The sequence below is a fragment of the Vicugna pacos genome, chromosome 31, assembly GCF_048564905.1.
Source record: "Vicugna pacos chromosome 31, VicPac4, whole genome shotgun sequence".
NCBI lineage: Eukaryota > Metazoa > Chordata > Mammalia > Artiodactyla > Camelidae > Vicugna > Vicugna pacos.
Window position 1 is genome coordinate 21,714,615 of NC_133017.1, and position 21,950 is coordinate 21,736,564.

A 21,950-nucleotide genomic window follows, 5' to 3' on the forward strand; every position below is an offset into this window, starting at 1 on the left:
AGGCCAGGTCTGTCTTCCTTCACGAATTGTACCATCATCCATTTTCCAAGCGGCTCCCACCGAAGTGCTCCTGCAGTCCTGCCTCTTTCACATAGTTCGACAGACCCTTTGTGGGCTTGTGTTTAGGTGGGTGTCCTTTTGAGTGTGTGGTTTTTCTGGTTGCTTTGAACTTGGACAAAGAAGATCACATAAAAGCAGAGAGCAAAGCGAAGCAGTAGTCAAGAGTTTTTCTGTTTAAAGCGACAGAGACCCAACTAGTTTAAGAAAAATTAAACAGGAATCTGTTGACTTCCAATAAAATGCAGAAAGAGCAGGCGTGTATTTCAGCACTTAAATACAAATGGGTCTCCCACTGTCTCTCCCTGCCTCGTTTCTGCTTCTCTCTGCAGGTTAGCTACATGTTTATGTTTCTTGTGTCTGTGAGGCTAGAACTATGGTCCCAATTTATCTGGGCTCACATCTGTGGTGTCTGACAAGCAGAAAGAAAAGAATGTCCTCCTCTGCTCCATTAGGAATACCTCAGAGAAGGGCCTTCTTTGGCCTGGCTTGTGTTACTTCCTGATCGCAGTCAGTGTATGAGCAGCCACTGTGGCCGGGAAGGGTCGTGTGGTTGGCCCAGCCTGGGTCACCTGTAGCCCAGCAGGGCAGAGAGCCATGGTTGACAGCCTGTAAGAACTACCCGACCGGAGGAGGAAGTCCCCAACCCACCCCTAAGGGGAGCTGCTATTCTGGCCAGAAAGAATAAGTGTCCACTCACACTTAAAGAATAAACAGGGATGTCCCAACACCACTTGCCGAAGAGACTGGAAGCAACCTAAATGTCCTATGACAGATGACTAGATGAAGAAGATATGGTACACACACACACACACAGGAATACTACTCTGCCATAAAAAAGAATGAAACAATGCCACTTGCAGCAACATGGATGGATTTAGAGATGGTTATACTGAGTGAAGTCAGTCAGACAGAAAGACAAATATATGCTGTCACTTATAGTGTGGAATCTAAAAAAATGACAGAAATGAACTTATTTACAGAACAGAGACTCACAGACATAGAAAACAAACTTATGGTTACTAGGAGGGAAAGGGAGGGGGAGGGATAAATTGGGGGTTTGGGTTTAGCAGATACAAACTGCTAATATACAGAATAGATAAACAACAAGATAAACTGTTGTGTAGACAAACTACTGTGTAGCACAGGGAATTGTAATAACCTATAATGAAAAAAATGAAAAGGAGTACATACACACACACACACACACACATACGTAACTGAATCACTATGCTGTACACCAGAAACTAACACAGCATTGTAAACCGACTATACTTCAATTAAAAAAAAAAAGAATAAACGGGGAAGGAAGCCAGTGGATTGTGGATTTCATGAAACAAGTGGCGACAGTCTCCAGGAGGAGGCAGGGAAGGACGGGGGGCCAGGCTGTCCGCCGTGAGCCCTGGAGGTATCAGAAAGCAGGCGTGAGGGGGAGACCCATTTCCCCTTCCTCAGTGTCGTGTAACATTGAGCCCACGTAACTGCGCCCTGCACCGCACCGCACCGCACCGCTGGTGGGGACCTCCGAAAGCCATCCCGAAGGCAGGTGCGTCTGTTAGAGCCATTTCCTCTCCGTTCCCAGAAATCGTCTGTGAAGCACATCAGGAGCAATCTGCATTTCCTGGGGACCCTTCTTCCCCCCCATGAAATACTCACGTGCTCTGTTCATTAGCACGTGGCTGTGCCGGTGGCCCCCCGAAGCACTGTGAGTGGCGGTGGGCACAGCAGCAGAGCCGGAGAAAAGACCCTGTCCTCGCTGGCAGGCGCCTGGCCCTGCTGTGCTGGCTGTCGGGTGTGTGTGACTGTGTGACCCGCCTCCTAAGAGCTGCCGTGTCCTCGCTGTGAGATGCGTCTCCTTTGTGGTGGGGTCGTTCAGAAAGGTCAGTGAGATAACCGTGTGTGGCTAGTAGCATGTAGATCCTCAGTAAATATTCGCTTTCTTTCCTCCTCCTCCGATGCTACGAGCAGTCGAAACCGTAGCAGGTACAACCGGGTAAAGGGAACTTTGTGAAGCTGACAAGGGCTTTAGACACAGAAGCCAGGTGTGGGCGAGCACTGGGGTTCTGTGGAGCCACCTACCCTCGTGTCCTTCCAGGCCAGACAGATCTGAGAAAGTCTGTGTGTTTCGGAAGGAGTTTGCAGTCTGGACCAAGGGAGGGATTCGTGACCTAGAGGCGCCCATCCTTTCTCTTGGCTGAGGGCAAAAGCACGGAAGCAAGAGGTGTGTATCCAAGTGTAGCTGTGTATCCGAGTGGAACTGTGTGTCTGTGTGCGGATGGGGGTACGAGTGCATTTGGTGTGTGTGTACAGACATGCTCTCAGCCATGTAACTGCGAGCCTTCCTGGGCTGTGGCCTGAAGCATTTCTCTGTTCCGCTGGCTGGGCCGTAACGTGAGCCTGTTTAAAGCTGAGACCAGGGGGTGGAGTCTGAAGGGTACCCATAAACCCAGCCTTCGTCAGAATCATCTGGAGGGCTGGTTAAAGCACAGATGGCTGGACCCCGCCACTGGATTTCAGATCTGTTAGGTCTAGGGGGTGATATGGAAAATTTGTGTTTCTAGTAAGTTCCCAATTTTACGCTGATGCGGTGGGTCTGTGGACCACACTTTGAGAACCCCTGAGCTGTAGGAAGCCCAACCCCTCCCATTCTCCTCGCCCCCAAATCTGGTTGATTCTGCATGTGTGGGCTGGCCTTTGCGCTGCCATCTTTGCCTCTTTGCCCTTTGCAGGAGCACATCTGCCCACCAGATAGGGTTGCCAGATCTTAACAGCGACACAGGCTACCCAGATAAACTGGGATTCCAGATAAACAGTGAAACACTGTTTAGTATAAGTACGTCCCAGATGTGGAATGGGATGTACTTATACAAAAAACAATTCATTGTTGATCAGAAATTCAATTTCACTGGACATCCTGCATTTAATCTGGCAACTGTTTAATCAGATTGGGGGTCAAGTGTCTGTCTCTGCCTGTCTTGCTGCTGTCCTGTGATTGAATAGGTTGCAGCTGCTGATGAAACAGGCCCAAAGAAGGTTTGTGTGTATCGGGCAGATCCACCTGCTGCCCGGAGCTCACTTGGCAGTCTTGGTGCAGCCTCGCTGAGGTGGACCTGGCTTGTGTTCGCTGTTGGTTCTCCTGCTGGCTCTCTGTTTCTCTCTTTGTCTCTCTTTCTCTCGAGCCTTCTTTTATGCCATCCCTCTTATGGGGGCTCTTCAAGCAGAGAGCTGAGAAGCGATGGGGCTGATTGGGGAGAAGTCTGTTTCTGCCAGTGAGAGCGGAGTCCAAGAGATGGGTGACTTCACGGCGTCTGCAGGGACAAGAGGCATCTGGCCGGGAGATGGCTCAGACATCCCCAGCTGGCTAGTCACACACTGTGAAAAGGATAACATTTGCCTTGGAGACTGGACCTACCGGGACTGGGCTGATTCACTTGTGGTTGGAGCTGAGCGTCTAGGGCTGGAAGGAAATTGACACCCCTGGTCTCTGCTGCTGATGGAGGGAGCCGGCTGCCGTGGACTTGGGTGTGTCTTGAGGGAACCTGAGCGATCAGAGGCCTCCCGGTGACCTGGATGTGGCGTCCCCCTAAATGGCCCCTTTGTCACTCTGGCTTGCCAAGCCGCCTGGATGCTGAGAATGGAGAAATAGAGCAAGAGAAAGCCCAGCCGTTACCCCCCCCCTTCCCTCTGCTCCTCCTGCCCCCTCCCTGTGCTCTGGGGCGCGCCGTGGGGGAGATGGGCCACAGCCTCGGAGGCGCGAGGCGGCTCTTCCCCGCGCTCACCCCCGGCTCTGGCAAAGGGGCCTGTGCTGCTCCTCCTGTGTCCTCAGTGTGGCGTGGAGCGTGACACGGCGCTCCAGCAGGGTGACTCTGGAGCCTGGCGGAGAAAGAGGAGAGCCATGTCCCCGCCTTGGCAGGGTCAACAGGTCTTCTCCATCAGGCACAGGAAAAAGCCATTCCCTGTTTGCACCTGCCAGTGGCAGGCACAATGCTGGGGACAGGACATCTGGTGGAGAAGAAAGATAAGGGCAGTGCCCCCCCACCATGTACCCCAGCTCCCCCATGTACCTCCTGGAGAGGGAGATAGGCAGGCACGGCCCACCCTGGGGATGCTGAGCACAGAGACACAACTGGCCTGCCCAAGGTCACACAGCAGGCAAGTGGCAGGCAGAGCGTGGCCATGTGACAGCTGCTCCCTCCTCTGCCAGCAGCTGGACCTGCCCCTCCCCTCCTCCCTGAGGGGTCCCACTGGCCCGCGGCACCTGGTGTTGGAGCTCTTTTACCTTCTGTTTCCTGGCTTGCTTCCTGTACCAGCCCCCTCTCTCCGGATGACCTTGTCTCTCTGCATGGGCTTCATTTTCTCCTCACTTTCACACTTTCACTCGCCTCCAGCCTGGGGTCCAGTGACATTTTGAGAGGCCTCGTGGATGGTGAGGCTGGCAAGGTCCTCAAGGTTCCTGCTGTCAGTGACTGGAGAGCCAGCCTCGCAGAAGGGAGGCGAGGCTCTGTGTGCAGGTGGGGAGTGGAGCTGTTGGGCGGATGGAGCCGGGCTCTCAGGTCTGGACCAGCGGGCAGCTTGCTCCCTCGGGACGGTGAGCCGACACTGACCTCTTACGCAGCCCTGGACCTGGGCCAGCTGGGATTTCTTCTCTGACATCACATCGACATGTGTGCCATTCCCATCCTTAGTCTGTCAGTCGCGTGGCAGGGGCTCAATACACAGTTGGAGACAGGACGAGTGGATGTCTACCACTTCCTCCCCGCCCAGAGGAGTTTGGAGGAGATGGATGAAGAAATCAGTGGCGTCTCAGTCTCGGAATGTCTGTTCCAGTTGGAGAGACCAAACAGGGCGATATCAGGAAGCCTCTATGCGGTTAGGTGTGGAATTGCCTGGTCCAGACTGTAGGTGTAGTTGGAACACAGCAGTGGGAGACGTCCGCATGGCTGGTGGGGCAGGAAGGGCTTCGCGGGAGGGACTGCCATGAGCACTGGCGAGGTGGTAGGAGGGGTCAAACCCTAAGTGTGATCAAATGGTGTTGGAATGGACTTCTGTTTCGGCTCAGAGATGCTGTTTGAACTTCTCTTTGGTGGGGAGGAGAGGGTGACTAGCATCTCTCCTGGTAATCTCGCAGCCCCTGCCCCCCGAGGTGCTGGGGCTCAGTTCCGGCTTCACGCTGCCCACCTACAGCCCTCCTCCCTGCTGGGGCCTGACCGGTTCCCCTTGGCTCCTTCTGCAGGGAGACATTTGGCCACAGCGAGCGACAAAGTCGCTGACGGTGCTGAGTTTCCTGTGGCTGCCGGAACAAAGGGCCACGAACTGGGTGCCTTAAAACAGAAATTGATCTTTTCACAGTTCTGGAGGCCGGAAGTCCAGAGTCGGGGTGTCGGCAGAAGGGAGCACTGTCCCCTGCCTTTCTCCTAGCTTCTGGAGTCGCTGGCGGTCCTTGCTGGTCTGGGCTTGTAGGGACGTCCCTCCAGTTGCTGCCTTGGCCCTCACGTGTGTTCTCACTGTGCGTCTGTGTCTCTTCTATAAGGACACCAGACGCTGGATGTTGGGCCCACCCCAGCCCACTGCTCATCTTGGCTACATCTGCAAAGAGTTTATTTCTGAGTAAAGTCATGTTCATAGGTACCAGGGTTGAAGACTGCAACATAGCTCTTGGGGTGACACAGCTCAGCCCACGCTAGCTGCTTCGAGATTTTGATTTGTTCGCCTCCAGATCCCCTTTGCTATGAAAGTCTGTGTCCCCTGCTGGCCCCCCGACAGGCGTCTGGAGGTCTGGGCCGTGGGCAGCGACCACCCCCTGCCCCACATCACCCCATTCTTCGATCTTCTCTCGAACTTGCTGGTTCACGGAGCGGGGTGGGTGCGGGTCTTGCTGTTTAAGACCAAGTCTTACTCTGTAGGGTTTGGTGGCTTGGTTGGAGATGCTGCTTTTCCCTGTTTGGGGGACTGTTTGAGGAGACAGAGGGTGTATTTATGGGCAGGACGGAGGGCCGAGACGCTGCAGATTGACAAGGTACCTCTACAGAGGAGCAGGATGTGGGCGGCGGGACCGGCCGGAAGGGGCAGCCCCGGTTGTCGTCGTTCTGGGCCGGAGTCCCGGCTCCATGGCTCACTAGTCCTGGGGTCTCGGGCCAATCTGTCAGCTTCCTCCTCTGTGAAGTGGGATCATGGTGACGGCCGCTTGACAGATCTCACGGAGTTTCTGTGAAGATTACATGATAACAGGTAGACATGGAAGGACCCCTTCTTAGGCCACGTTTTTACGGTCGTCAGTGATGCGTGACGTAAAACTGACCCTTTTCTCCACATTTAAGTGTCCAGCTCAGTGCGTTAAGAGCACTCACGTTGCTATGCAATCATCACCACCATCCATCTCCAGAACTTCTTCATCTCCCCAAACCGTGAAAATGCCTTTTCAACCCTAAACTGAGAGCACTTTTTATTCTTTTGATAAATAAGGAAAATGAGTCCTCAAGAAGCAAGGGCCCCTCTGAGGGCTCCCAGCGCGTTCGGGGCGGGGCTGAGGTGAGGCCCCGCCCCCGGCTCGCAGCTGGGAGCTCATCTTCCATCTCCCGCACCTGCTGCCCCTGCAGGTTGCGGGGGTCTGGGGCGCGTGAGGCCTCACTGGGGTCACGTCCCTGTGGAGAGCTTCTCCTTCTCCCAAACCCCATCCCCCAGGACCGCGGGCCCTGCAGGCGAACCAGGATTTGTCCCCTAGTGGGACCCACACATCCGTCTGTGTGGAGGGTTTCTTCTTTGATGGTCCTGGTTCTTGTCAGCCTCTTGTCTGTCTGTCTCTACCTGCTCCTTCGTCATATGGACGCAGTTCCAGTGGAGAAGCAGGGGAGCTGGACTCAGGGTGATCTCTGGGATGGCTTTGTGGGCTACCTCGTGGTGCAGACAGAGCACAGGCAGGGAGGCAGATGGCCTGGGCTCTGGTCCTTCCTGTGGCTACCACGGTGTTCTCACCGAGCCCGTGTTGTCGAGTTCCTGCAGTGTGCCCATCATGGGGAAGCATCTGTGAACAAGGCCTTAGTGCTCGCTGCCTGCAGCTGCTGTGAGACATACGTGATGTGGCCAAGGGCACCCGCCTGTAGGAAGCCATGGCAGGTGGGGAGGCAGGCGATGCCCCCGGCCAGGCTGATGGTAGAACCCTGGGGCCAGGGCGCTAGGGCAGGGGGAAGAAGGAAGGAGAATGGCCATGCAGGTTAGGCTTGCTTGCCCGGGGCCCCTCATGCCCCTCGACGTCCGGGTGCTGGGGGCTGGGGACAGGCCCGGGTCAGACAGTGGCTGCCTTCAGGCGGCTCATGGTCGAGTGGGGAGCACAGAGCTGCGTGCAGGTGATTCTGAAGGCACTTCATCCATGCCGACAGAGGAGTGGGTGATGACAGGTTACATCACCAGGGGAAGGAAAGGCTGATTCTGCCTCGCGGGATGGGGATGCTGGTGGAGGGACGGCAGGGGAGGCTTTGCTCTGATTTAATGCAGAGGAGACAGGTCAGGAATACCCGTGAGGTGTCTCAGCCCATGGGGCGGGGTGGGGGGGCACTGCTGTTTTAACCTCCCTAGAGGCTGGCCCCTTTGCCCACCAGACAGATCCTGTGAGGTGGCTGGACAGGGAGTTTTGTATCCATTCTGTGGGTGGGAGTAGTGATGTGCTGAAAGACGTGGGAGCAGAACCCTGGGTCCTGCCTGGGTCCCAGGTGATCTCAGCAAACCCACCCCAGGTACCCTCTGTGTTTCCCTGCCTGAGACCCACGCAGAGCGGGCCTGGCCTCAGCTGGGGTGCCTGGCTCTCCAGGAAGTCCGGTCCTCAAAGGCCTTCTAGCCTAAAGTCCCCCAGAGCCCCGCGGTCTCCCTGGCTTCCTGCCGCCCTGGGAGGCTCCTGGAGGGCAGCCCACTAACCTGCTCTCTCCAACGGGTCTTCTCCTGACACCAGGTCCCGGCTGGCCGACTTCCACGCCAATTGTCGGGCCTCCTACCAGACGCTCACCAGCTGCCCGACCGATAATTACCAGGCGTGCCTGGGCTCCTATGCCGGCATGATTGGTAAGCCGCCCCGCCTGGGCTCTCCGTGGCTCCCGGCTGCTCCAGGTTCAGATAGGGGCTGAGGCCCACTTGGGGCCAGCACGTGGACAGCCTGCCCTTCTCTGCACGGTTTCAGAGAGCTGTGATGGAGGCCGGAGCAGAAGCCAGCTCTTTATCACGGGGGAGGAGGCTTCTGAAATTAGAAGAAAGGGTAGCATTCCTTCCCCGACATAAGCAGTTTCCGTGAACCATCTTATTTAATTCTCACAGCAGGGGTTGCTGTCTCCACTTTACAGGTGGGGAAACTGAGGCTTAGGGAAGCTGAGTAACTTGTGAAGCCTCACCCCACTATTGCATGTCGGTCCTGGGGTCCAAGCCCAGGAATGAGCCACGGTCTTCCTGACTCAAGGACACACCCTCTGCTTGTTCGCACAGGAGAAGGCGAGGGCCTGTGCTCTGGGAGGGGGCTCCCAGAGGGTGTCCCCTCTGCTGTCCTGGTCTGTCCTCTATGCCATGCCCCACCCCGCCCCCTGCCGACCCCTTGATTTGGATCGTGAGCTGGCCTGTGTGTTTAGGGGACAGGTGGGAGGGAGGGAGGGGTCCCAAGCCTCTTTTCTGTTGTGTCTGGGGTCTGGGGGCCCGAAGGGAAGTCTTACTGCTCCTTGCGCCTCTCTCCCTGCCCAGGGTTCGATATTACACCCAACTACGTGGACTCCAACCCCACTGGCATCGTGGTGTCGCCCTGGTGCAGCTGTCGTGGGAGCGGAAACATGGAGGAGGAGTGTGAGAAGTTCCTCAGGGACTTCACCGAGAACCCGTGCCTCCGTGAGTCCTGCGGCGTCCCCCGCACCCCGGGAGCCCTCCCGCCCTTCACATCCCAGGGGACCCTGGAGCTCTGCCCCCACCTTTCCCTCCTTCCCCCTGGGTGACCGGTGACGTCTGTGGGGCTTCCGCTGCATGGCGGTTGCTGACGTGGGCTTTGTGCCCTTGGAGAGTCCTGGCAGAGCTGTCAGGAGGCCAGCCTGCGTTCCCCTGGAGGCCTCAGCCTCTGTTAAGTCAAGGCCAAAGGTTTCTGGTCTGTTACCCTGATAGTTTCAGCCAGGTTCCTTCGGGGACAGCCCCGTGGTGGGGGTCTCAGTACCTGCCGCTGCTGCTTTTAAGGACTGATTTCCCCTTGGAACTGGACCTTGAAATCCTCAAACTCAGTCCCGAGGCTGGCGAGTGAGAGGCCAGCCGCAGGCTCCGCCTGCCTGGTCCTTCTGGTCTGACGCCCCTGCTGCCCACACCCGTCGGAAGACCTCCTCCCCTCTGCCTTCCCTCCTTTCTTTCTTCCGTCCATCTGTCCATCCACCCTTTCTGCCGGGGGCTTGGGGATGGAAGTCACGGTGCCTGTCATCGGGCAGCTTGCCATCCGGAGGAGATGTCGTCAGGGGGTCAAGATGATCACAGCGCTAGGGGAACAGTGCAGGGGTGGAGGTCTACACGGGGCTCTTCAGGAGCTGAGGGTGGGGATACCCGGTCAGCCTGGAGGAGGGGGCCCCTGAAGGTATGCCAGAGGCTGACCCCCTGGGGGATCGCTGGGCACCCATCAGCTGAAGAGGCAGGGAGGGCCTGCCAGTCCGCCCTGGGCAGAGGTGGGCTGTGGAACTGCAGACCACTTAGCCTTGCACAGAGCACAGGCATGCCCAGGGCCATCTGCACAGGTGGCGAGAGCCCTCCTCACGCGGGGCCTTGCAGACCTGAAGGCGTTTGGATCTTAGGGTCCTGCAGGTGGCGGGGCTGGTGTGCGGGTCACTGAAGGAGTGTCACAGGTGGTCATATCCGGTGTTGGAAGGCTCACTCTTGGGCTCTAGTGTGGAGGGGGTGGGGGTAGGGGTGTGGTCCTCACAGGTGACAACACCGAGTCTGCTGAAGGATGCAGTAGGTGCTCACAGGAGAAGACAGTGCCCGCTGCTTCAGAGCAGAGGAGGCAGGGTGGAGCGGAGGGGCCGAGAGACCTCTCTCTAGGCGGTGGGTTCGGGAAGTGTCCTGGGCGACTCAGGTTTCAGACATGGGAGACCTGGGTGGAGACAGATGGCACCTTCAGTGCTGGAAACACAGGGGGCCAGTGTTGGGATGGGAGGGCGTGGTGCCTCGTTCAGGTGGTGATGGGATGAACTCGAGGTGCATCTATAGGATGGACCCTTGGGGACACAGTTTTGTCCAAGATGCCCCATTAGTTGGTCCTGAGTGAATTCTTGTAACTGATCGTGTGGGGGTGGGTGAGGCCACCTGGGGAAGGGGGCCATCAGAATGCCAGCAGCAGCAGCGAGGGAGGCCCGGAAGCATCTGAGCTGGTGGGGGAGCCGGGAGAACCTGTGCCTAGAGGGCTGGGGGTGGGGAGGCTCCTGAAGGGGGCGTGGTCTGCAGCGCTGAATGCAGCCCGCCGCCGAGAAGAGGGGGCTCGGGCTCAGCGCTCTGGGCGCTGTCCGCTCCTCCCCTCCCAGCTCCCCAGGGTCCCGCTGCTCCTCCTCCTCTATTTTTCTTCTTCCCTCCTCATCCAGTGCGTTTCCTTCTATTCCAGTTTCTCTTTTCCACCTTCCCTTGTGCTATTTTCCTCTCTAGATGTGAGACTTTGGTCAGTATCTGAAAGGGAGCTTCGGCAAAGTTAGCTTGGGCGAGTTCCAACCTGCCCCCAGCCCTGGGTTGTTACGGGGAGGGTCACAGTTGGGATGGCGAGGGGCAGAGTGATGGAGGTGGCCCCTGATTTCTCTGTGTCTGCCTGCTCTCTCCCCCCACAGGGAACGCCATCCAGGCCTTTGGCAATGGCACAGATGTGAACCTGTCCCCTAAAAACCCCTCATTCCAGGCCACACAGGCCCCTCGGGTAGAGAAAACGCCTTCTTTGCCAGATGACCTCAGTGATAGCACCAGCCTGGGGACCAGCATCATCACCACCTGCACCTCTGTTCAGGTGAGGGACCACGCTGCTGGGGAAATGGAGCCGGGGCAGGCCGAGGGCTTAGAGAAGCACCAGGTACCAGAGACAGGGTGGGAAATTAGACTGGGAAATGGGGACAGGGCACACAAGTTTCTCTGTTTGGATCAGGGCCTGAGAGGCAGAAAGAGCTGGCGGGGGCTAGTTTTCCATGCATTCGTTCACTTTGCATCACCTTGCAAGTATCAGACACCTGTTCTGTCACAGGGCTGTGCTAGACACCACGGGGGTGCCGGAGGAAGGTCACGGTTACCATTTAGTAACCATCTGCTAATTACCAGGTACTGTGCTAGTAGACTCTGCCTATTGTATGGAATTCTCACACAATGAGCTGCTGGGATTCTAGTTTTACACACAGGAAACTAACCCCGGGATGTTAGGCGGCACACCCAAGGTCACACAGCTGGCTGGTGGTGGAATAAGATTTCAAACCTGCATCTGACTCCCAAACCTGTGATGATCATTTGTTTGTCTGCCATCCATCCCTCCCTCCACCCACCCAGCCAGCCAGCCATCCATGCATCCATCCACCCACCCATCCAACGTGTGTTAGGTACTCACTGTGTGCAAACTCTTATGTGAGATGCTGGGGAGACATCGGGGAATGAGGCTGACATGGTCCTGTCCTGTTTTGTGGTCCTTACAGTCTTGTTGAGGGTCAAACAGTTCAACGAGTACTAGACTTGGGCTCCAATCAGTATAGGGGACGGCATGGGTGGTGCAGTGGAGACACATCCGGGGCTCCCCACTCAGCTTTCTCTCTGCTGAGCTGCGCTCTTGCCGTCACGCCATTTGCTACAGTAGATTCGTTGCTTAGGAGGTTGGTTCTAGTCAGACCCTCCAACCTGCCACACACACACACACAAACATCTAGAACAAAATGTTTAAAAGAGAACCTAGTGCAGAATATTAGGGAGAACAGAAGAGGGTGGGTGGTGGGTAGGGGATGTTTTGGCAGGAGTTGGGGCTGGAGTTGCTAGCGAGGTTGCTGGGGTCTGGAGCCCAGCCCGTGGGGGGGGGCGCAGGGTAGGCAGCTGTGGGGGTGGGGAACACAGGCCTGGCCCTGTGCAGCCCTGTGACATCAGTCTGAATGAGCTGGGCTCGTGGGGTCACCAGTGGGCACGCACTACAAATGTAGTTTCAGTCTTGCAGGATGAGTAAGTCCCAGAGAGCTGGTCACAGCCTTGTGACTGTCGTTGACAACATTGTGCTGTGTGCTTGAAGTTTGCTGACCTTAGATGCTCTCACCACAAAAAAGAAAAAAAAAAGGAAAATGGCAGAGGTGCGAAGTGATGGATGTGGTGATTGGCTCGTGACGAATGTTTCACAATGTATGTGTATATCAGGTCATCAGGCTGTGCCCCTGAAATGGATACAATTCTCAGTGGTCATTCGTAACGTCCACAAAGCCAGAAATAAAAGGCAGAAGGCCTTCGGAGCGCCCGGATGAGACCTGAGCAGGGGTGAGGCCTGGTGGAACCCGGTGCCGGTGCCCGCCCTGCTTGGGAAGCCGCCCCCTCCCTCCCCAGCGGGCACCCTGTGCTGCTAACAGCTGACCTCCACGTGCCCTCCGGTCAGTCCCAGCGTGGGCCCCTCCACGCCCCGCTGCCCTCCATTAGGCTGCCCCTCCTGACTTGGGCTGAGGGGCTGTGTCACCCTTGGGCGGCCCCTAATTACACTGGGCACGCTTGAGCGGCTGCCGGCAGGGCTGAGGGTGGCTCCGCAGACGGTACCAGCTCAATTTCATGCAAGAGTGGCGGGCAGCTCGGCCGGCCGGGGCTGGGCCACCTGTCAGGAGACCGGGCTCCGGCTTGGTCCACATGTCCCTCCGGGGACTGCCAGCTCCCCTCCCCAGCCCCTCGGGGCTGGCTCACCTGGGGAGATGCCCACCCAGCAGGGGGCTGGGGACCTTTCCTGAGACTGGCACTGAGTCACAGTGGGCGTGGAAAAGTTCAAAGCGGTGGCCTCATGCCCACTGCAGCCCCCTCGGTGCCTGATGACTCTGATTCCTTATTTTTCCCCCTGTTTCCCTCTAGCAGTTTGCTAAACTGTTGCCTGGTTTCTTTCGGCCCCAGCCTGGTTTTCTGCAGACTCACCACCGTCTGGGCGCTTGTCTTCCACTTGGCTTGATTGCAGTGGAGTTCACGCATGACCTGTGTGTGAGATGAGTGTGTGTGGGTCCCTGCATACGTGTTAGGTGTTTTGAATCCCGGGGGGGCTGCCTGGCAGGGGTATCGCCTAGGCCTGGCCCCAGTGACGGTCCACTCGGGTCTACGGACTGAGTCACTGTAGGCAGGACAGCCAGGACGGCCTTCGCAGGAGGAAAGGAAGGGAAGGAGCCCTCAGAGGGGCCCACCCACCACCAGCCCTTGCCCTGGCTCCTCTCACAGGCACTGGCAGGAAAGGGCCTCTGATTCTGTTTTAATTACAGTCTTTTTAATGAGCACCTACTACTCCTTGCCAGGTGCTGGGAGTGCAGAGGGAATTAGCCCGGGTGCCCACCCCCAGCTCGGCTGGAGACTGGCCTGGGGGGTGGGTCTGTCTTCCCCGCCACACTGCCGGACCCCCTTCCCAGCTCTGCTAGCTTGGAAGGGCTCTGTGGTGGCCGCTGTGGGGCCCTTGGGAGTGACAGCCACCCATGGCTACAGAAGGGAGTCCCTGAGTGAGGGCAGAGACTGGAAGCTGAGCTGGGTGGGAGGGAGGGTGGGGGAGGCTGTGCACCCCAGACAGCCCTGGAGAGAGAGGCAAGGCCACTTACCTCTGTCCCGATCCACAGGCGGGCTCTTGGGAAGCCTCAGGGACCCTATTCACTGCCCCAGAGATGGCAGCCAGCTGGGGACCCCGATATTATGATGCATGGGTCCTGTGAGATCTCCTCCCCGAACCCCAGAGGGTGCAAGTCCCATGAGGACAGTGACTTGTCCACAGCCCCCGCCCCCGGCTCCTGGACAGTCTTCTGGCTTCACTGAGCTGCCTCCTCCTCCACATCTGCTCCCCAAAGGACGTTCCCACAGTGGGGTGGGGGCTGGTCTGGGGGGAACTCTCTCCCATCGAGGGGCTGCTGGGCAGGAATGGGAGTGTCTTAGACACCAGAGAGGAGCCAGGAGCTGGGGGGCCCCCAGCTGGCCCACAGGCTTCCCCTCCTGCCCGTGGTCCCCTCTCCAGTTGGCTCTCTGGGACTTGGAGAAGGTGTGGCAGGACCTGCAGGACGGTCTCTCCCTCTGTTCCTGCTATACACGGGTGCACGTGCGCGTGCACACACACAACCCCCTGTGTGAATTCCCTCCCCCCTTCCCGCTGGTCCCCAGAGCAGGAAATCTGTAGGAGGTGGTCCATCCTGTACCCTCGGCCACGGCCCTTTGTTCTGAAGCCCAGCGGGGCACCCCCGGGGGAGTCCTGAGGGCCAGGCTGAGCACGGTGCCGCCCTTGCACTTGTTGGTCCCTCTGGGCGAAGGGCCGCTCCCAGCCCTCCCTTCCCGCTTCTGCTCTTGAGTCCTACGCAGTGTTATGTCCTGGGTGGCCTCCCTGACTCTGCTCAAGGAGGACTTGCTTAGGGCTCCCTGTTGCCTCGCTCCGGCCCCCATCATGATGTGTTCTGCCCTCACCACCAGGAGAGCATCCCTGGGAGGGGGGGCGCATCTCACCCCCTTGGGAGCCCTTATGACTGAGTGCACAGTGCCCAGCGTGGGGTAGGTGCTCCACACAGGTTGAGAGAAAGAGCCCAGAGTCCCTGATTCATTGTATTTTTTGGAACTTCCTGCTCTCTGTTCTAGAAAATAGTCTGTTTTGTTGCCCACAGGCAACTCTTTTCAGCCTTCCTCCCTCTCATAGACACCTTCTGTGTGCCGAGAGGGTAGGATGGGAGCGGGCTTTCTGTCGAGGATGCGGGAAGACTGGGTAGGTGACTCTTGCCACCTGGTGGGCCCTGGGCCGGGGCGGGGCAGATGGGCAGTGGGTTTGCGCTTTCCCTGGCCCTTTTGTTTCCAGCGTCCTTGGCGCTCCCTGCAGGCTGCTCTGCGCCGGTTCGCAGGGCCCGGTCAGATCACCTGGAGGCTCAGCTCTCCTTGTCTGCACCAGCCAGCTTCTGCTCTCACCCTGGGTACCGCCATCCCATCTAGGGGATTAGAATGGGTTTACAGGGGTTGCCATGAGCCGCCCCCACCACCCGCCTGCAGCAGACTGAGCAGCCGACAGCCACCTCCGTCTCCTCCTCCTCCCTGTTCCCCGATGGGTCTCTTACCCGACACCCGGGCCAGTGGCCATCACCGCATGGGACCCAGAGGGCCGTCAGTGTGCCTGTGCGCCTATGAGGCACCCATTTCTAATTTACAAATTTGGTTTGTTTCAAAGCTTTGAGAGGCTGGAGCACTCCTTCTTTTCTTCCCTCCCTCTGGTTCCCCTTTGTAGTCCTTCACTTACTCACCCATCATAAATTCTTACTGCACATCAGTCTGTGCCAGGCACCACGGCTGACGAGCGTCCTGGGCCAGTAGCTTGGACGGACAGGGTGCACACTCAGATAATTACGGGGCAGGAAGTGACAGGCACACCGGGAAGACTGATAAGGTGTTAGGGGATCCAGAGGAGGGAGGCTGCTTTGGGCTGGGAGTGGAAGCACAGGACTCATGGGCCAGGTGAACCCTGCTGCTTGGAGGAAGCGGGAGAATTGAACAGGTAAAGACACAGAGGTGCGGAATTGGGTGGAGCTGGCAAGGAGAACGCAGAGGCAGGGAGTCAGGGCAGTGCAGAGCCAGCTGAGGACGAATCTGGCCCGCTGCCTGTTTGGGGAAATTAAGTTTTGCTGGAACACAGCCACACCCTGTGTTGTCCGTGTGCTGCGGGCAGAGTGGCGTCAGGACAGATGCTACCGCTGGCAAAACCTAAAACAGTCATTCACTGGCTTTTTGTAGAAAATGTTTGCCTCCCTCTGACCTAGAGGACACAGGCCATGGGTTTGGGAGGACACAGAGTTCAGATATGGAAGGAGAGGGTGAGGAATGAAACCTGATTTGCAGGTTGAAGTGGGGAGTGTGGAGAGGCTGTTGAAGGCTTTTGAACAGGGAGTGTCTTGATGAGAACTGTGATTTGGGAAGATAATCTGACAGCAGGTGAGGACTGGTTGTCAAGGGAGAGAGGCTGGGGGACCTGTTAGGAGATCTTTGCGATAGTTGATAGTCATCAGAGGTAAGGAAGGCGGGTTTGTACCAGGTGGATGGCAAGGAGTGCAGGAGGATGAAGAGATGTGAGTTACTGGAGGTGGGTGTGTGCAGAAGGGAGGCGGCCAAGGGCTCTGAGTTTTGGAGATGGGGCCAGGAACAGAAGCAGGGGACACAGGAGAGGGTGGGCCAGCTCCCGCCAGAGGTTTTCCCTTTGAGAAAACACTGGACCTGGTCCCTGGCACCTGGACCAGACCGGCAAGACTCTGGGACTCCCAGACCCACGCAGCTTTGGGAATGAGAAGAGGTGGCGAGGCAGAGGAGGAAGACGATCATTTCCTTCCAACTTCCTGGGCGAAGGGCTCCTCTGGGAGGAACTTCTGAAAGGATGAAACTTGTCTTTGCTTCCATTCTCCCTCCCTGTGCCCCCCCCCCCCAAGACAGTCAGGTGAGATGGACGCTGGGAGTGGCCTCAGGGGACAGCCTGCAGCCTGGGGGCTTGGGGGTGACGCAGCCTCTTTCCCGCCTCCCGCTTACTGAGCTGGTGGGAGGTGACCCCGGCTGTTTATGTATTTCTCTCATCAGGGTGTGAGCAGGGCTGTGACTGGCTCATCTTTGGAAGCCCTGCGGGGAGTGGTGGGGAGAGTTACTGTTGAGGGAGGCGGTGGGTGAGTTTGAGCCTAAAGCTTCGCCAGTCGGTAGTGGAACCTTTCTGTCTGCGTCTCCGGAACCCACCACTTTCAGAAGGGTCGGCTGATGGGCGAACACCAGCACTGTTCTGTGTGTCCAGGGTGGGTGAGGGGGCCTGGGGTTTGCCTCTGGGGAGGTTCTTGCAGTCTTTACTCCCTCACTGTTTGCTCTGCTTTCTGGACGTCAGGTGGAGGAGGGTCTACCGGGGCCGAGACTTCTCCCTGGCTTTGCTGCCGGGCCCCCAGGCCCCCAGGCCCCCAGCTGACCCGGATGGCCCCTTGCGGCCCCAGTCCTGGAAGTTTGGATGCAAACTCCGCTTGGCTCAGTATCAGGCTGTGGATTAAGGAGCATTTATACTTGTCCAGAGCTTTGCTGCGCCATAGGCACCATTCACATATGGTCACGGAGGGTCAGTGAGGTACACTTGACTATCACTATTTTATAGACAGGGAAACCTAGGTGCCAGTGATAAACAGACTGAACCAAGGGTCAGTGGCTGAACCAAGACCGGTGCCCCAGATTCTGGCCTCTTGGGCCCTTCCCTTGGATCAAGGGGCTGTTCCATGGGGAGGGTCACAGGATTAGGACCCTGCAGTCTGAAAAGGAAAGGCTGGGATGGGTCTACGAGGACACAGTCTTCAAGCTAGATGTTGAGCACTTGAAGGAGGTACTTGAGGGCAGCAAGGGGAAGCCTGGTGTGTCACCTGGCCATGCAGCGTGCGTCCTGGAGCCTGCCGCCGGGCTGAAATGCCATTGGTTCAGAAGGGCTTGGGCAAGCGCTGTGGATGATGGATCCAAGATGGGTCACTTACTGGGCACAGGAGGGGTCCTGTCCTGATTCTTATGGAGGTCAGTCCTAATCCCCAACCAAGTCCCTGCCACCCTGTCAGAAGCCACACACCGAGTCTCGGATTCCCTTAGGGTTGCCCCAGGGAGGTACCGTCTCTTTCTCATGGAAATTCGAGCTGCTAGGAAGAAGACAGGGATCCTGGAGGGGCGGGGACAGAGCTGCTTACCTGCAATGGTTAGAGCTGGAAAGGATACCAAGAGCAAGTGGTGCTGAGCTGCATGGCACAGACCTTGACAGGAATAAGATGCCACAGGTGGGGACCTGGCAGGAGCTGGGAGTTTGTCAGGGAGGTGATGGAGTGAGGATTAGGGGGCAGTCAGGTGGAAGGCAGTGGTGACAGCACAGCCTCGGTGATGGGGTGGGCAGGCTGCATCAGGCGGTGACCTCCCGCTGCCCTCTTTGGAGCTGCAGTTGACCCTGGGTGGTAGAATGCAGTCCTTGGGTCTGGAAGGGCCTTAGAGACACATCCTTCTTTAGGGACACAAGCTGGTTGGTGGCTTGGCCGGGCTGGATCTTGGTGCCTGGAATCACTGGTACTATGGTCTTAAGTAGGTTGCTCCTGGGTGGGGTCCCTGGTTCCATCTCAGCTGTGCTCATTGTCACGGTGGTCACGTCTCCAGCATCGGTAGTGACTCTGCTCTTGGCTGGGGCCTTTGTGTGACAGCTGGGGTCTTGTTTGCCTGACCAGATGCCCTGCGTGCAGATTGCCTATGATGTTGAAGGGGTTACTACCATTTCTGGCCAAGAGCAGGGATTTAGGCCTAATTTCTTGGGCTTCCCAGTTGCTTCTGTTGGCAGAGCCATTTGAGGCCAGGCTAGAAACAGCACATCCCTCAGCTGGTTCCCGTGAATCATGATGATGATGGTGACAACAAAGGACCGCTCTTCATGGTCCTGATCGAAGGGGTGATGCCAGGGGTAGAAAACCCTGGGGTCATCACCAAGCCAGCTTTCCTTTCTCACTCCTCACCTGGACCACAGAGCTCCCAGGTGCCACACATCTGTTCAGGCCGAAATGGCCAACACCTGGCACCATTGCCAGATGTCCGCCTGACGTGTGCCAGTGGCAGACATCATTAATCGATCGCAGCTCTCTTCCCCATGAACACAGTGAGGACTCATGGTCTTTCTATTACTCGGATGCCAGTTCTGATCTGTGGCATTCATTCATTCACTCACTCATTCATTCGTTCATGGACATGTTAATAAGTGTCAGTTAACAAACGTTAGCTGAGTGTAACATTTATTGAGCTGCAGTGATGCAGGGAGAGAAGACATGGTCCCTGCTTCACCAGGAGCAGCTCTGGGTATGGTGGACAGACACGGGAGCGGCTTGTTACTATATTATGCTGTAAATTGGAGAGCAGAGTTAGACCTCTCTTCTCCAAGAGCCCAGAGGAGACAGGACCTGATCACTGCAAGTATCAGGGAAGGGCAAGGGTCTCTGTGTTGCCAGCGCTCTTTGTGAGTACCCTGTGCTCAGTGATGCCCGTGGTGGATGGCCGGGCCGCAGGATGTTTGTTCTCATTTGAGTCGTGGGACAAAGCCCAGCCAGAGACCCAGCCCCGGTGACCCATCCTTACTAGTGCCTTCTCCCCACAGGAGCAGGGGCTGAAGGCCAATAACTCCAAAGAGTTAAGCATGTGCTTCACGGAGGTGAGTGAGGGGCAGAGCTGGGGTGGGTGCATGGGGCTGGGCCAGAGCGGGTTGTTTGCCAGGCGAGCCCCGGACTTAGGTACCCAGACTCCACTGCATGGGCTGGCCTTGCTGAGCTGGTGGTCCGCCTGGGCCTGGCGGGGGGCTCGCTCTGCTGGGTGGGGGGATGTGGGTGCCACGGCTGTGGCCAGGGCCGTTACTTGTCTCCTGGGGTGAGACGCAAGAGGCTGCTCTGAGCAGAGGCCCTTGCACAAGTCTTCCCGCCTCTTTAAGACAAGTGTGCCCAGCAGCCTGCCCTGTGCACAGGAGTGTGTCTGTGACCGTGTGGTATATGTATAACTCAGATGAGAAGAAAAGATAGTGTAAAAGGCTACAGAAGGGGAGAGAGCTCAGACAGGGATGTGCAGGGGAAGCTTCATGGAGGAGGGATTCAGACAAATTTAGGAATAAACAAATTTAGAGTTTCTCACGCCTCTCATCTCTGGAAGCAGGTCCCTGTGGGCCCTGGGGACTTCACCCCTCTCCTCGCTGGTCTGCACCTGCAGACCCTCTTCCTCACTTGGCAGCGTCAGCCGGGCAGGGAGAGCAGCCCGTTTCCCTGGGGTCTGCTGCCCTGCCTCCCGGAGCAGCCGAGCTGCAGCCCGGCTCCGCGGAAGCCCGGCGGTGGCTCCGAGCTAGCTCGGGGTGGGGGGGGCCGGGGGCCCGGGAGGGCAGGGGCCTGAGCGCGTCACTGCCAGGGTCCTCTCCTTTGCCTGATGCCGGCCCTGCTCTCTCTGCTTCTGTCCCCTCTCTGCCTGGCCGCAGCTCACGACCAATATCATCCCAGGGAGTAAGAAGAAGGTGATCAGACCTAACTCAGGCCCCCACAGAGCCAGACCGTCGGCTGCCTTGACTGCCGTCTCCTTCCTGATGCTGAAACTGGCCTTGTAGGCTCCGGGAGCCGCGTCGGGAGGTTTCTGAAAGCGGCTCAGACGAGAACGCCCGCCTGACAAAATGGAAACACACACAGACACACACAGACACACAGACACACGCGCGCACACACACCTTGCAAAAAACAAGTTTTTTCCCACCTTGTCTCTGAACTTGTCTCGTTCCAGGTTTCTTCTCTGGAAAAGTTTTTCTAAACCAAACAGGCAAGCAGGCGGGCAGCCTGAGAGCTGGCCCAGAGGCCCCTGGCAAGGGACACCCAGCACCGAGCAGGGCACAGGGTGTAGGAGTGCCCGTCACTGCTCCTGGTGTGTTTCTCTCTGGACCCAGGCAGGACAACAGCCCTGCTGCCCAGGGGACTTGGGGCTGTGCCTGACGCAGGCGGGGGGTTGGGAGCAGGATGGCAGCCGCTGTTCTCAGTCTGCTGACTCTGGGGACCTGCTGGGGGCTGGCAGGGGGTGTCGGGTGGCAGAGCAATGAGGCCGGGTTCCTGAAGGTCCACCTGGGCCCCTCCAGCTCCTCCACCTGGAGCCAAGGATGGAGTTTATTTGGCCCCCTTCTCTGCGGGCTGGGCAGGTCTGCGTCTGACCTGTGCGGGGGTCGGGCTCTGAGCCCCTGGCCCCTAGTGTAGCATGAGGGACCGGGCAGCTCCAGGGGGCTTGGGAGCTCAGCCCACCTGGGAGACCCTGTTGCAGGTAGGGGGCAAAACTTGGGTACCAGCTCAGGCTGCTGCTGCCTCCTTGATGGCAGGAGTTTTGAAATCAAAGAGAAATGATTCTTTTTCCACTTTCTTGGTTTCTCATGGGTCCCGATGGTGGGTCTCCCTTCGAGGGGAGGGGCCGTCGCCGAGAGGGGCTGAAGAGACCACGGTGGGCCGTCTACCTGCCCCCCACCCCGGGCTCTGCACCCCGCTCCTCCCCCGCCTTCCCTGTCCTCATGTCCGAGACGTCCGCCAACTGTATGTACATAACACGCTCCTCTCTCAACATATATGTATATACACATCCGTATACATATATCGTGTGGTTCTCCCCCCTTTCCTTTTTTTAAGAAGCAAAACTATCGAAATAATACCCTAGCAGACGAGCGAAGATGTATTATTGTAAAGTTTATTTTTTTTAATGATGTTGTCTATAATGGGGAAGGAGGAGACTGGCTCCCTGTGTCCCTGCCGCAGTCGGGCTGACCAGGCTGCGGAAGGGGGCTCCTGATCCGTACCACGCTTAGCCGAGGCGCCAATAAACGTACTAGGACGCGGCCTGCCTTCTGCCTCACTCCCGGCGTGCCTTCTCCCCTGTTTTGTTCATGGCCCGGTGCCAACTTCTTGGCTGCTTCCCTGGGGCTCCTGGTGGGGCCTTGGGGAGAGAATGTGTGTCCGTGTGTGCGCTCGTGTGTCTGTCCAGCGTGTGTCCTCGGAACGGGTGATGGAGCCCTATTAGGAGATGGTTTTACGCGTGGTGGGTCTGAGGTCCAGGCTGTGCTGAGCCTGGGAGGCCGCTCACCTGTCATCTCCTGCCTCCCTTCCCAATCTGTGCCAATGCCTGCTGGCCCCCAACTGGAAGAGAATCAAGTAGCCGTGGGGCTGAAGGAGGGGACAACTTGA

The 21,950-nt window shown here is 57.6% G+C and overlaps 1 protein-coding gene and 1 long non-coding RNA gene across 3 annotated transcripts in view; one reads left to right on the plus strand and one right to left on the minus strand.

Moving 5' to 3' along the window:
- The window catches only part of GFRA2 (GDNF family receptor alpha 2), an 82,238-nt gene extending 60,616 nt beyond the window's left edge, over positions 1-21,622 (plus strand). For both annotated transcript variants that reach the window (XM_072952561.1, XM_072952562.1), the window contains 5 exons: positions 8,000-8,109; positions 8,773-8,913; positions 10,869-11,041; positions 19,364-19,417; positions 20,222-21,622. In XM_072952561.1, the coding sequence (XP_072808662.1) occupies positions 8,000-8,109; positions 8,773-8,913; positions 10,869-11,041; positions 19,364-19,417; positions 20,222-20,347 (604 nt within the window). In that variant the 3' untranslated portion in view covers positions 20,348-21,622. The remainder of the gene's footprint in view (positions 1-7,999; positions 8,110-8,772; positions 8,914-10,868; positions 11,042-19,363; positions 19,418-20,221) is intronic.
- On the minus strand, positions 12,363-15,556 carry LOC140690667 (uncharacterized). The gene is made up of 3 exons (XR_012065935.1): positions 15,489-15,556; positions 13,162-13,218; positions 12,363-12,428 (listed from the first exon to the last, which is right to left on the minus strand). It is a non-coding gene; the product is annotated as an uncharacterized lncRNA (long non-coding RNA).
- Positions 21,623-21,950: the final 328 nt, after the last annotated feature.